Raw genomic sequence first — 14,039 nt, forward strand, 5'->3', positions numbered from 1 at the left:
CTCTTTCATTCAAAATACCTAAGGTAGACGGCTCTTTATAAACGTGCCCGGCTCAGAGAGCTCTCATCTATATTATATCTCCGAATCTAAATTTCACTGATGCCCAAAGTCTAAGTGTTTCGTGGGCGTTGAGCTTTGAGACAGAACGAAGATGGATGCTGGTTTTGACTAGGCAGGGCACTCACTTGGGGTCTGGTCAGACCAGGCCCGACCCAGCCAGCCCATCGGTAGAGTCAGCATCAGCCGGGCGTGAAGATTCGTGTTGATTCCTGCGTTCCGCCAAGTTCAGGAACCTGGCAGGGGCCGGCCGCCTCCCGCGAAGGGACACACCTGTTGGTCACCGCTCTTACTGGCCAGACCTGGATATTGGCCTTCTGGCGTCAGAGGCAGGGGCATGTCCCTGGCCGGAGAGCCCAGGCCAGTGTGGGGTGACGTCATCGAAGGCATGTCCCAGCCCTGCAGAGCGGTGGGCGGGGCCTGCGAAGGTGTGCCGGGGGCTGGTTGGAGGCGCGGGCGGCGGGGTCGGGGCGGGGACAATGTGGCGGTGACGTCACGGGGCGGGGCGGAGGCTGGAGCGAGTAGGTAGGCGCAGCGACCGGCGGTGGCGCTCACTCACTCCCGGCTTCCAGCCTCCCTGAGCCTCTGCCTTGGAGATTCTCAGTGCCACGGATCATGTCCCTAAGGGGCAGCCTCTCGCGTCTCCTCCAGAAGCGAGTGCATTCCATCCTGAAGAAATCCGTCCACTCTGTGGCTGTGATAGGAGCCCCGTTCTCACAAGGGCAGGTGAGAACTGGCACCTGGCACCGCCGGGCAGGATCCTCCGCCCCCCAGAACCTGGAGAAGGCGGCGGTGGGATGCGGGGACCGGGAGGCGAGGAGAGGATGGGGAGAAAAGGCGAGGGGAAGAGCTGGCGGGTTCCCGCGATTGGGCACCGTGGGAGCGTGTGGGACTTTCCCCGACAGAGGATGGAGAGGGAGGGAGGGGTGGAGGCCACCCTGTTTGGGATGAGGGCGAGTTTCTGCGGCCTCCCCAGAAAGACCGAGAAAACGGTGGATGCAGCTTGGGGTGATGGAGGGGAGAGAATGAGGGGGAGGATTCCTTGGAGGGGCTGGAGGAGGCGAAACTGGCCAGAAATCCCCAGTGGAGAATCGATGGAGGAGGTTAAAGGGAGCGACCGAGGATTTAAGTCTTCTGGAACCATTCACTCAGAATGAGCTTTATTTAACTGGGAGGGAAATTGGAGCTGGCCTCTCCAGCGCGGGAGGCCGGGAGGAGCTGTTTTGTTCTCTTCAATGAAGGAAACCTGCAGTCGGGAGCGCTCAGTCTTCTAGAAGCCCGGTCTCTGGCCCCAGCCAGCCCCACACACGCCTAGTTCCCGGATCCTAACCTGGCTCAGCCTCTCCCGTCTTGGCTTGGGCAGCTGATGTGATTCCAACAATGGAGTTAGAAGGACAGTCATAGATGGAAGGGCTGATGCTGTCACAGGTTTTCAGAGGAACCTGCTGGGAACTAAGTGTACCAAAGTGGTTTTTTCAGTCATCTTCTCTAACTGTAATTTTTGTGATTGACAGAAAAGAAAAGGAGTGGAGCATGGTCCCGCTGCCATAAGAGAAGCTGGCTTGATGAAAAGGCTCTCCAGTCTGGGTAAGTGGTTAGATTTTTAGATATCAGTGCAGGACTAGTAATAGAGTATTTCAGAATCTTTTTCTCTGACATCCAGGAACCACACAGCTTTGTGTTTGGGAACAGTCTGCCACATCCGGCATCCTCCTTTGGATTCCATCTACAGCTTAAGATCTATCAAGGAGTCATCAGGGAAAGTCCTCGTGCAATAAAGAGTGTGTGAAAGGCAAGGTGGTAGAGTGAGGCAAGGTCTGAACAGCTGCCAGTGAATGCAAGTGATGCTAAGAACACTAACTCCAGCTTCAACTGCATAGTCAACCTTTCTCCTTAAAATTCCATTTTCCTAACTCAATCTTGAGGTGCTTATGATTTGTCAGTCTCACCAGTTTCCTGTCTTCAAATTATTTCCTCTCTAGGGTTAATATCTTTATTACTGGAAGCAGTAATATAGGTCTTATAGACTCATTGATCTTATAGAACTAATAGGCTTAGATCTGTGTTTTCCGAGTTCTTTTTTGTCTTTTTTTTTGACATGGAGTCTTGTTCCATCACCTAGGCTGGAGTGCAATGGTGCAATCTTGGCTCACTGCAACCTCCACCTTCTGGGTTCAAGTGATTCTCCTCCCAAGTAGCTGGAATTACAGGTGTGTGCCACTACACCTGGCTAATTTTTGTATTTTTAGTAGACATGGGGTTTCACCATGTTGGTCAGGCCGGTCTTGAACTCCTGATCTCAGGTGATCCGCCCACCTCAGCTTCCCAAAGTGCTGGGATTATAGGTGTGAGCCACTGTGCCCAGCTATAAATGCCATTTCTATAGTAAGGGAGAACCCTTCTTTTAGTAACAGCACCAAATTTGAATACCTTTATAAGCAGGGCACGGTAGTTCATGCCTGTAATCCCAGCACTTTGGGAGGCTGAGGTGGGTGGATCACCTGAGGTCAGGAGTTCGAGACCAGCCTGACCAATATGGTGAAATCCCTTCTCTACTAAAAATACAAAAATTAGGCATAGTAGCATGCACCTGTAGTCCCAGCTACTCAGGAGCCTGAGACAGAAGAATTGCTTGAACCTGGGAGGCAAAGGTTGCAGTGAGCCAAAATAGTGCCACTGCACCCTAGCCTGGGCAACAGAGTGAGACTCCATCTCAAATAAATAAATACATTTATGGCAGGAAGGTTCTTCTTTATATCCAATCTAAATGTTTCTAGCCTCCATTCAAGGCCATTTGCTCTGTTTATGTTTGGATCATTCACATATCTTTTCCGGTGATATAAGAGCAAAATGTGAGGCAGCACGGAGATTATGGAGATAATAACACAGAATCTAAGTTAACTCCCCACTGTTGCTCTGAAATCTTATCTGCTGGTCATAAGTCCAGTCCAAGTGAAGTCATCTCCTTCCAAAAGACAGGAATAATGAAGTCACTGAAACCACCTTGAGTTCAGGTGTCCTTCATTTACCTCCACCTACATATGGATATGGTGACTTGGATTCAATACTCAGACCTTATTTCTTTATTAAACAATTGCAGTTTCTTCTTTACTAAGGCCTCTCTTAGTCATTTTAATAACTCTCCAAGTTCACCACCGAAGATTAAAGACAAACTACTAAGATTTAGTCTTCTTTTAATGTGTCGCAAGTTACCTAATGGAAGGAGGTTTTTATTCCTGCCTATAAATGAGCATACTGTCTCTTAAAATAGCTTGTACACATTGCCTTTTTAAAAGAATAATTTTACACTGAAGACGACAATCTCTGGTTATCACTATTTTTAAATCCTGGAGACATCTCTGCAGTCCATCTGAACTTGGCCAAGCATTGCTCCAATTGCTCTACCATCTGTAGGTTCTGCCACAAGAGACTCCTGACAAGAAGCGGTTTCAGTCTCTTCTGGAGGAGACCTCTATAATAATCAGCTGAGGCTGCTGAATGAGGGGGAAGGGCACATTTGTAGCAGCTTCTCTTACTCATGCTTTGTAGACTTCCTTTCCTGTCACAGCTCTTGGTATTTTTCCACTCCAGTGCAGGGGAAGCCATTCTCCTGCAACTACTACTCCCCTACTGCTTCCTCTCTAAAAATAACTTGAGTGTTTTGAGCACTTTCAAATAAACAGCATGGGTCAAATTTCGAAGGAGAGACTCATGGAAAGGTAACTTTCACAATCCCTTTGTTCCTTGCCTTTGCTCTGATGTCACAGGCTGCCGGTGTTAACATAGCATGAGTTAAACTTCCTGTTTTCTCTCAAATGAATGTATTTGACTTAGTGCCTGGGCTTGTTTTATTTCCTTGGGCTTACTAAGGACACTCAATAGTTCTCTCAGGTAACCTTTCCTTTTTTTTTTTTTTTTTTTGAGACGGAGTCTCGCTGTGTCACCAGGCTGGAGTGCAGTGGTGCGATCTTGGCTCACTGCAACCTCTGCCTCCCGGGTTCAAGCAATTCTCCTGCCTCAACCTCAACCTCAACGAGTAGCTGGGATTACAGGTGTGTGCCACTGTGCCCGGCTAAATTTTGTATTTTTAGTAGAGTCGGGGTTTCACCATGTTGGCCAGGCTGGTCTCGAATTCCTGACCTCAGGTGATCCGCCCATATAGGCTTCCCAAAGTGCTGGGATTACAGGAGTGAGCCACTGCTCCCAGCCATCTTTTATTTTTCTTTGAGAGAGGGTCTCACTCTGTCACTCAGGCTGGACTGCAGTGGCATAGTCACAGCCTACTGCAGTCTCAACCTCCTGGACTCAAGTGATCCTCCCACTTTAGCCTCTTGAGTAGCTGGGACTACAGACACATGCGAGTATGCCTGGATAATTTTTTTTTCTTTCATAGAGCCAGGGTCTCACTATGTTGCCCAGACTGGTCCCGAACTACTGGGCTTAAGAGGGCCTGAAGAGAAATGAAAAGGCATTGTTCTGGCAAGGCTGAGGAGTAGTATATCTGCACCTGATTTTGGTTAGCTCTGAGAACCATGGTAATTTGTGAACTCTAGCCACCTGTTACCATGTGAGAAGGCGTAGGCCTTGTACTCTTTTCTCCAGTTTTTCAAGAAAAGTGAGAAATTTGCATTTTAATGGGAAATCTGTGTTGTTTTAAAATACTGTATAATGACACCATTGAAAATGGTGGTGTAGGGCCTCCATAAAAGGAATGAGAACTGTATTAGTCTGTTCTTGTACTTCTGTAAAGACACACCTGAGACTGGGTAATTTAAAAAGAAAAGAGGTTTAATTGACTCATGGTTCTGCAGGCTGTACAGGCTTCTTTTCTGGGGAGGCCCCAGGAGAATTATAATCATGGCGGAAGGTGAAGCGGGAAGCAAGCACGTCTTATATGGTGGGACCAGGAGGAAGAGAGCGAAGAGGGAGGTGCTACACACTTTTAACCGGATCTCATGAGAACTCTATCATGAGACAGTACTAGGGAGATGGTGCTAAACCATTAGAAACAACCCCCATGATCCAATCACCTTCCACCAGGCCAGACCTCCAACATTGGGGATTACAATTCAACATGAGATTTGGGTGGGAACACAGAGCCAAATTATATCAAGAACACTGGCAAAAATGATTAGAATCAGCTTTTTCAGAACTCTGGAAATTAACCAAAGGCTTGCAGCAATCTGGGGAGCATTTATTCAGGAAAAATGTTGAATCTCCGTAAGAACGTTAAGATTTGTGGCATTTTAACTTGCCCTGTTCCCATGCTGCCTTTTCCCAGATCAGCTGTAGCCTGGACAACCAATAGCCTGCAATCACAGTGAAACCAGGAGGCTGGCAGTTACTGGAAAAGGGAGAACAGAGTTAATACTCCTCATAGACCATCCCCAGAAAATTGCCATTTGACTGGTCTGGTGGTTTCCTAAAATTGTCCACTCACAAAGTTGTCTTTATTTGACCAACACAAATCAGTAAGGAAAGAATAGTCTTCAGTAAATGGTGCTGGGATAACTGGATATCCACATACCAAAAAAAAAAAAAAAAATCCCTATCTCACACCATATATGAAAATTAACTCAAAATGGACCAAAGTCCTAAATGTAATGCTGAAACCATATAACTGTTAGAGAACATAGGACTGGATTTTTGTGACCTTGGGTCAGGTGTTGGTTTCTTAGATATCCTACCAAAATCACAAATGACAAAAATTAAATTGGACTTACCTAAATTAAATATATCTATGTTTCAAAGAGCACTATCAAGAAAGTAGAAAGACTTCATCAATGTAATGGAAAACAAAAGAAAAGAAGGTAAAAAGACTGCCCATAGAATGGGCAAAATATTTGCAAATCGTATATCTGGTAGGATTGTAGTGTTCAGCAAACATAAATAAAATAACAACTGTAAAAAGACAACCCAATTTAAAAATTAGCAATAGATTTAATTAGCCACTTCTCCAAATAATTTATACAAATGGGCAATAAACACATTAGTCATTACAGAAATGCAAATTAAAAACTACAATGGCCGGGCGTGGCAGCTCACACCTGTAATCCGAGTACTTTGGGAGGCTGAAGTGGGCAGATCATTTGAGGTCAGGAGTTCGAGACCAGCCTGATCAACATGGTGAAACTCCATCTCTACTAAAAAATACAAAAATTAGCCGGATGTGGTGGCACACGCCTGTAGTCCCAGCTACTCAGGAGGCTGAGGCGAGAGAATCACTTGAACCCAGGAGGTGGAGGTTGCAGTGAGCAGAGATCGTACCACTGCATTCCAGCCTGGGCAACAGAGTGAGACTCTGTCTCGGAGGGGGCAGGGGTGGGAGCTACAAGGAAATAACATTTCACACCCACTAGGATGGCTATGATAAAAAAGACAGACAATACCAAGTATTGGTGAGGGTGTAAAAAGATTGGACCTGTCATACACTACTGGTGTGAATGTAAAACTGTGCAGCCGCTTTGGAAAACAGTTTGGCAGACCCTCAAAGTTAAATGTATAGTTACTGTATCCTCAAGCAATTCCATTCCTATGTATATACCTAACAGAATTCAAAACACATATTCACACAAACTCTTCTTTTAAGACAAATTCTCGCCCTTTCACCCAGGCTGGAGTGCAGTGGTGCAATCTCGGCCTCAGCCTTCTGAGTACCTGGGACCACAGGTAAGCGCCACCATGCCCAGCTAACTTTTGTGTTTTTAAATTTGCCATATTGGCCAGGTTGGTCTCAAACTCCTAGCCTCAAGTGATCCACCTGCCTCAGCCTCCCAAAGTGCTGGGATTATAGACATGAGCCACTGCACCTGGCCACACAAAAACTTATATACAAATATTTATAGCATTATTCATAATGGTCAACATGCGGAAACTCAAATGTACATTAATTGAATAGGTGAGGAAAATTTGACATATCCATACAATGGAGTATTATTCAGCCATAAATGGAATGAAGTACTAATTTATGCTACAACATGGATGAACCTAGAAAACATGCTAAGTGAAAGAAGGCAGACACAGAAGGCCACATATTATATGATTCCATTTATATGAACTGTCTAGAATAGGCAAAGCCATAGAGACAGAAAGGAGATTAGTGGTTCCCAGGAGCTAGGAATGACTGCTAAAGGGCATGGGTTTCTTTTTGAAGGGTGATGGAACTGTTGTGGAATTACATAGTGTCGATGGCTGCACAACTTCTTGAATATATTAGAAAGCACTGAATTATAAATTCTAAAGGGATGAATTTTATGGTATGTGAATTATATCTTAATAATTAAAAAACTAGGCAATTGTGATCAGTAAGGAGATATATATATATATGAAACTTCTGAATTGCTAATATTGATCTATTTTGTGACTTGGGTAGTAACTACAGGGTGTTTACAACTATCTGTTATGTAAGTTTTATGTGTTTATATTTTATGAAATATACAATAAAGACACACTACAAATCATGTCTGTTGATAGATATGGATATTTTTAAGCTTTAGTTTTGGGCATTGAAAAGAGATGAAAATGGCGTCTCTGAGGTGCCTTTTGAACCGTGTTATATCTTTGGGACAAGAATTGGTTGCTAGGTTGACTCAACAGCAAATATTAGTGATGTTTCTGAAGAGAGTGTAGGGCTGTATGATCCACCAAACCTTCTGCCTCCGCCATTCACACTCTTCTATTAAACGATTGTCAAGGCATAGTAGCTCATGCCTGTCAGTCCAGCACTTAGGGAGGCCAAGGTGGGAAGATTACTTGAGGCCAGGAGTTTAAGATCAGCCTGGACAATGTAGCAAGACCCCATCTCTACATATTTTAAGAGTCTATTTCCACAGCAAGGAAGAAATGAAAGTACAGCATCTGTCCCACTCCCCGCAAAAAAGTCTTTGCCTAGGGTCTGCATATGTGACTGGAAGCTAAATTATTGGAATGAGCTTGTTTGTTTAAGGTTAGTAAAGTGCTGGGTTCTTCGATTTCTAAAGTCATTCTGATATGTATTTGGAAAAGTAAATGTCTAGCAAATTGGCCTTATATTTCCTTTAGAGATCTAGCAAAGACCAAACCTGCTTTGGACCTCATCTGTGCCACAGTCCCCTTGGGGGATGGGCCACCTGTAGCAGAAGAATAGGAGCTGAGGCATGAGCTGATAAGTGGCATCACTTTAGGGCCCACTCCAATCCCACATGGAATGTCACTAATAGTGACCTGTTTCTTTGGGTTCAAGCTTTTCATTTTCTGGGCCTCCTTTATATTGCAGATTATTTTATTTTATAGAAAGGTCTCACTATGTTGCCCAGGCTGGAGTGCGGGGGCTATTCCCAGACAAAATCATAGTACACTACTGCCTCAAACTTCTGGGCTCAAGCAAGCCTCCTGTCTCAGCTTTCTGGGTAGCTGGGATTACAGATGTGCACCACTGTGCTCGGCTGCAGATTCCTTTCAGGAGGTGAATACATAATCAGTAATTTGCTAATGCCTTAGTGAAAACTCAGTGATGTGCCTGCATAGAGGGAAATCTATAATAGACACTATTGGGATTTGGCAAATTTCAATGTAGTCGTATATTTCCCATTTATGACAGAAAAGATTTTAACTTAATACCTTTTATTTAACTTAATACCTCTTATCAAAAGTTTTTGATACTTAACATTTACCATCTTCTAGACACTGTGCTAGGCATTTGCTATTATCCCATTTTCAAAATTTGTAAAAAGCAAATTTTGACCACCTCAGCCATTAGGATGGCTACTATCAAAACAGAAAATAAGAGGTGTTGATGAAGATGTGGAGAAATTGAAACTCTTGTACACTATTGGTAGGAACATAAAATGGGGCTGCTATGGAAAACAGTATGGCAACTCCTCTAAAAATTAAAAATAGAATTACTATATGATTTAGCAATTCCACTTCTGGGTATGTACCCAAAAGGATTGAAAACAGGATCTTGAAGTAGTTGCGTACCCATGTTCACAGCAGTATTAACAATAGCCGAAAGGTGGAAGTAACCCAAGTGTTCATTGATGGATGAATGGAGAAACAAAATGTGGTACATACATATAATGGGCTATTATTCAGTCTTTAAAAAGCAGGGCTGGGTGGGGTGGCTTACGCTTGTAATCCCAGCACTTTGGGAGGCTGAAGCGGGACGATTGCTTGAGTCCAGGAGTTTGAGACCAGCCTGGGCAACTTAGCGAGACCCCATCTCCACACACACACACACAAAAAGCCAGGTGTGCTGGTGCATGCATGTAGTCCTAGCTACTCTGGAGGCTGAGGCAGGAATATTGCTTGAGCCCAGGAGGTTGAGGCTGCAGTGAGCTGTGATCATACCACTGCATTCCAGTCCAGCAGCATGGACAACAGAATAAAGCCTCATCTCTGTTTAAGAAACAAAACAAAGAAACCTGACATATGCTGCAATATGGGTGAACTTTGAGGACATTATGCTAAGTGAAATAAGCCAGGTACAAAAGAACAAATACAGCATGATTCCATTTATATGAAGTTTTTAGAGTAGTCCAATTTATAAAAACAAAGTGGAATAGCAGTTACTAGGACTTGGTGGGAGAAGGAAATGGGGAGTTAATCATTGCTTAATGGGTACAGAGTTTGTTTTGCAAGATGAGTTCTGGAGATGGATGATGGTAGTGATGGTTAGTTACACAATAATATGAATGGTACTTAATGCTACTAAACTTAATTTTAGGTATATTATCACAATTTAAGAAGAAACATTTAAATATAGAATGTATATTAAGAACGAGGAAGGTCACTTGAAGTTCTGGCTTCTTAGGAACATAATGCTGTATATGAACATAATGCAGTATATCTGAAAACTCTTCAATTTGTTATTCAGCGCATTGTTTTGATCTGTAAATAAATGCTGATAATTTTTTTAAAAAAAGGAAAGTATGGGGGCAGGGCGTGGTGACTCATAAGGCCTGTAATCCCAGCACTTAGGGAGGCCGAGGCGGGTGGATCACCTGAGGTCAGGAGCTCGAGACCAACCTGGCCAACATGGTGAAACCCTGTGTCTACTAAAAATACAAAAATTAACTGGGCATGGTGGCGGGTGCCTGTAATCCCAGCTACTCTGGAGGCTGAGGCAGGAGAATTGCTTGAATCCAAGAGGCAGAGGTTGCAGTGAGCCAAGATGGCACCACTGTACTCTGGTGTGAAAAAGAGAGGAAAAAAACCAAAAAACAAAGTATGACCTGAGGAGATTCAGAAACTTTCCCAAGGTCAGTAGTAGAGTTGAGAAGGAGTTAAGAACCTCATTTCTTGCCATATGCAACCCGAATTTTGGATTGTCCAATCAACTTCTCAGTCTTCTTGGCTCTTATTACAAAGAAAGAAACTGAACTACCCAGCTTTCTTTTTAATAGAAATGTTATTTATAGTTTATAATGAATGCACTGCATAAAAACTTTATAGCTTCATTATTGTGAAATGTATTCAAGATCCTACAGTAAAAGTGAAACATTCGCAAAGACTTGCGTTAACGAAGACTACACAGAAAACCTTTCTTAGGATTTGTGTGGATCAGATAGATACTTGGCAAATTTTTGAGTTATACATTGTTACAGAAAGTCCACTTAAAAGTGATCATCTGAAAAACAAAAATATAAATAGTTTCAAAAATCTTTAAAAAATCATCCTAAATGTATGATCTTCACCTCCAGCTTCTGAAGAGCCCTCATTCTCAGGGTCTTCCTTCCCTCATTTCCCACCACAGCCATCTCATGATCCTCAAGCTCATGCTTTTCCAACTTGGGTAGGGACTCTCTCAGCTTTCTCCCTGTCATCCCCCAAATCAGTTGTATTGACAGAACCTTTTTTAACACCCTCTTTAGAGGATGAGAGTCTAGTTCCTGTCTTAGGCTGATGCAAAAATAATTGCAGTTTTTGCCATTGAAATGGATACCATAGATAAGAGTGCCCATGGTAAGGGCTCGAAAGTAACAGTGGAAAGAAAAATAGTTCATTTGACTCTCAAACAGTTTGGAAAGTAGTCCAGAGCTGGTTTTGCGGTTCTGTTCCTTTAAGTTCAGACCTAGATTCTTATCTGGTGCTACTGGCAAGGCCTCTGCCTAGTGGTGCCAGATGGCTGTAGCCTCAGCAGCAGGATGGAAGAATGAACAAAGAAAGGGGCAACAGCAGTTCTCTTCCCCTCCCAAGAAGTTGCTGCGGGACACTTCTGCTTATCTTATTGTCCAGAACTAGTTCACATGACCACATCCAGTTACAAGTGAGGTTAGTAAATGTAGTTTGTTCGTTTGTTTGTTTGTTTATTTATTGATTTATTTATTTTAGACGGAGTCTCACTCTGTCACCCAGGCTGGAGTGCAGTGGCATGATCTCGGCTCACTGCAGCCTCCACCTCCCAGGTTCAAGCAATTCTCTGCCTCAGCCTCCATAGTAGCTGAGATTACAGGCACCTGCCACTGCGCCCAGCTAATTTTTTGTATTTTCAGTAGAGATGGGGTTTCACTATCTTGGCCAGGCTGGTCTGGTCTTGAACTCCTGACCTTGTGATCTACCTTCCTCAGCCTCAAGTGTGAGCCTCTGCACCCGCCCCATGTAGCATGTAGTATGTAGTCTATTCTAAGAGGTTATGCTCCCAGCTAAAAGCCTTTTCTCTGTGGAAAAAGGGAAGAATGAATTTTGGGTAACTAACACTCGGTGGCAGTGCCTCTACCTATACTCTAGACCCCCTCCCCTCCGACAGTCCCTGCTCCAGCATTATCCCTCCTCTCACCTCGTGTCATGGCTCTTCTCTCCTAACCTGTCCTTTTGGTAATTAATTGTGCAACCCTTACCCTCCACCATCCCCCTTGACCTTAGGTAGCCCTCTAGCTGTTGTCCAGTTATTTTGTTTTTCTTCAGAGCCGACTTCCTGGCTTTCTCATTGCCCTTTCACATTTCAGCTTGTTATAATGTGGCTTCGTAGGCCATCATTGCAGTAAACCTAGTATTGCTGCAGTATCTGACCTACTTCCTAATAAGATGAACAGTATAATATTCACTTTATTTACACCACTAATCTTGCTTTCTTTATTGAAACCAACACTATTCTCTCTTGGCTTCAACTTTTCAAATTCCTCTAGTAAATCCTTTTTTTTTTTTTTTTTTTTTTTTTTTGAGACAGGGTCTCACTCTGTCACCCACGCTGGAGTACAGTGGTACAATCTCAGCTCACTACAGCCTCGACCTCCCAGGCTCAAGCGATCCTCCCACTTTAGCCTCCCAAGTAGCTGGAACTACAGGCACATGCCACCACACCAGCTAACTTATTTTTTTTAGAGACAGGGTCTCACTATGTTGTCCAGGCTGGTGTTGAACTCCTGACCTCATGTGATCCTCCTGCCTCGGTCCTTCCAAAGCGTTGGGATTACAGGTGTGAGCCAGTGCATCTGGCCTACATCCTCTTTTTCTACCTACTCCTTACATGTTGGTGTTCTCAGGATTCTGTCCTTGATTCTCCTGCTTTATCCTGTCTTGGTTGGCAATTTGCTTCCATGGCTTTGCTGTCACCTGTATGTTGATGCCACCCAAAGTTCTATTTTTTTTTTAAATTTTTTGAGACAGGGTCTTGCTCTGTCATCCAGGCCAGAATGCAGTGGTGTCATCTTGGCTCACTGCAGCCTCTACCTTGTGGGCTCAAGTAATTCTCCCACCTCAGTGTCCCAGGTAGCTTGGACCATAGGCTTGTGCCTCCATGCCTAGCTAATTTTGTTTCTTTTTTTCTTTTTGTTTTAGAGATGAGGTCTCACTGTGTTGCCTCAGGTTGGTCTCAAACTCCTGGATGCAAGCAATCTTCCCGCCTCAGCCTCCCAAAGTGTTGGGATTACAGGCATAAGCCACTATGCCCAGCAAAAACTTTATCTCTAATACTTATTTTTCCTCCTAACTGCAAACCTGTATACAGATGTCTTCCATGTAGCTCATCTTTTTAACTTTTTGTTATGGAAGTGTTCAAACGTAATGAAAGTAGAGATGGTAACATAACTGACTTGATATATCCATCAGCCAGCATCATCACCAATACGAGGCAATGTTTTTTACACCACCTCCAGACCATTTTGGAGTAAATCAGATATCTTGTTTCATGGACTGGACAGCATCTTTTATCACACACAGTGTATCCTAACTTTATTATGGCCACTCAGAAGGGAAACAGACTTCTCGTATCTTAACATAGGAGGTGGTTTTGCAAATTGGAGCAAGGTGTTCACCATCTGTACCCATGGGAGTTAGGCTCTTACCCTTCTGTAGGAACTGAGAGGTTGAGACACTATCTCCCTAAATGTGTGCATCTCCAGGACATGGCTCCCTGGGTCCTTGAAGAAACATTCCTGCGTTGTGAGACTTGTGAGAGGCCTATTTAGTCATTGTGAAGATTCACATAAGTTTGAAAAGCATAGAGAAATTATGAAATAAAAGGAAGGGAGGTCTCTTTATTTTCAACAGGGAGAATTAAACCTCTTAATTTTTAATTAGTATTATTCACATTGCCTGATTAAGTTACACTTTTTAGGTTTCTTTTGTTTTTTTGTGTGTGTGTGTTTAAGTTTGAGTTGAATTCAAGTAAGGTCCATATTGCTTTATATTTTAAGACCTTTAGGCCGGGCGCAGTGGCTCAAGCCTGTAATCCCAGCACTTTGGGAGGCCGAGACGGGCGGATCACGAGGTCAGGAGATCGAGACCATCCTGGCTGACACGGTGAAACCCCGTCTCTACTAAAAAATACAAAAACTTAGCCGGGCGAGGTGGCAGGCGCCTGTAGTCCCAGCTACTCGGGAGGCTGAGGCAGGAGAATGGCGTAAACCCGGGAGGTGGAGCTTGCAGTGAGCTGAGATCCAGCCACTGCACTCCAGCCTGGGCGACAGAGCGAGACTCCGTCTCAAAAAAAAAAAAAAAAAGACCTTTATAGGTTCTCTCTTTTTTTTTCTTCTTTGCAGTTTATTTGTAGAAGAATCTAGGTC

The 14,039-nt window shown here is 43.9% G+C and overlaps 1 protein-coding gene across 1 annotated transcript in view; it reads left to right on the plus strand.

The window, feature by feature from the left end:
• The first annotated feature begins 224 nt into the window (after window positions 1–224).
• Window positions 225–14,039, plus strand: part of ARG2 (arginase 2) — a 35,513-nt gene continuing 21,698 nt past the window's right edge. The window contains exons 1-2 of the mRNA XM_025392702.1: window positions 225–783; window positions 1,572–1,644. Of these exons, the coding sequence (XP_025248487.1) occupies window positions 673–783; window positions 1,572–1,644 (184 nt within the window). The 5' untranslated portion in view covers window positions 225–672. The remainder of the gene's footprint in view (window positions 784–1,571; window positions 1,645–14,039) is intronic.

Source organism: Theropithecus gelada, chromosome 7b (genome assembly GCF_003255815.1).
Source record: "Theropithecus gelada isolate Dixy chromosome 7b, Tgel_1.0, whole genome shotgun sequence".
Lineage (NCBI taxonomy): Eukaryota > Metazoa > Chordata > Mammalia > Primates > Cercopithecidae > Theropithecus > Theropithecus gelada.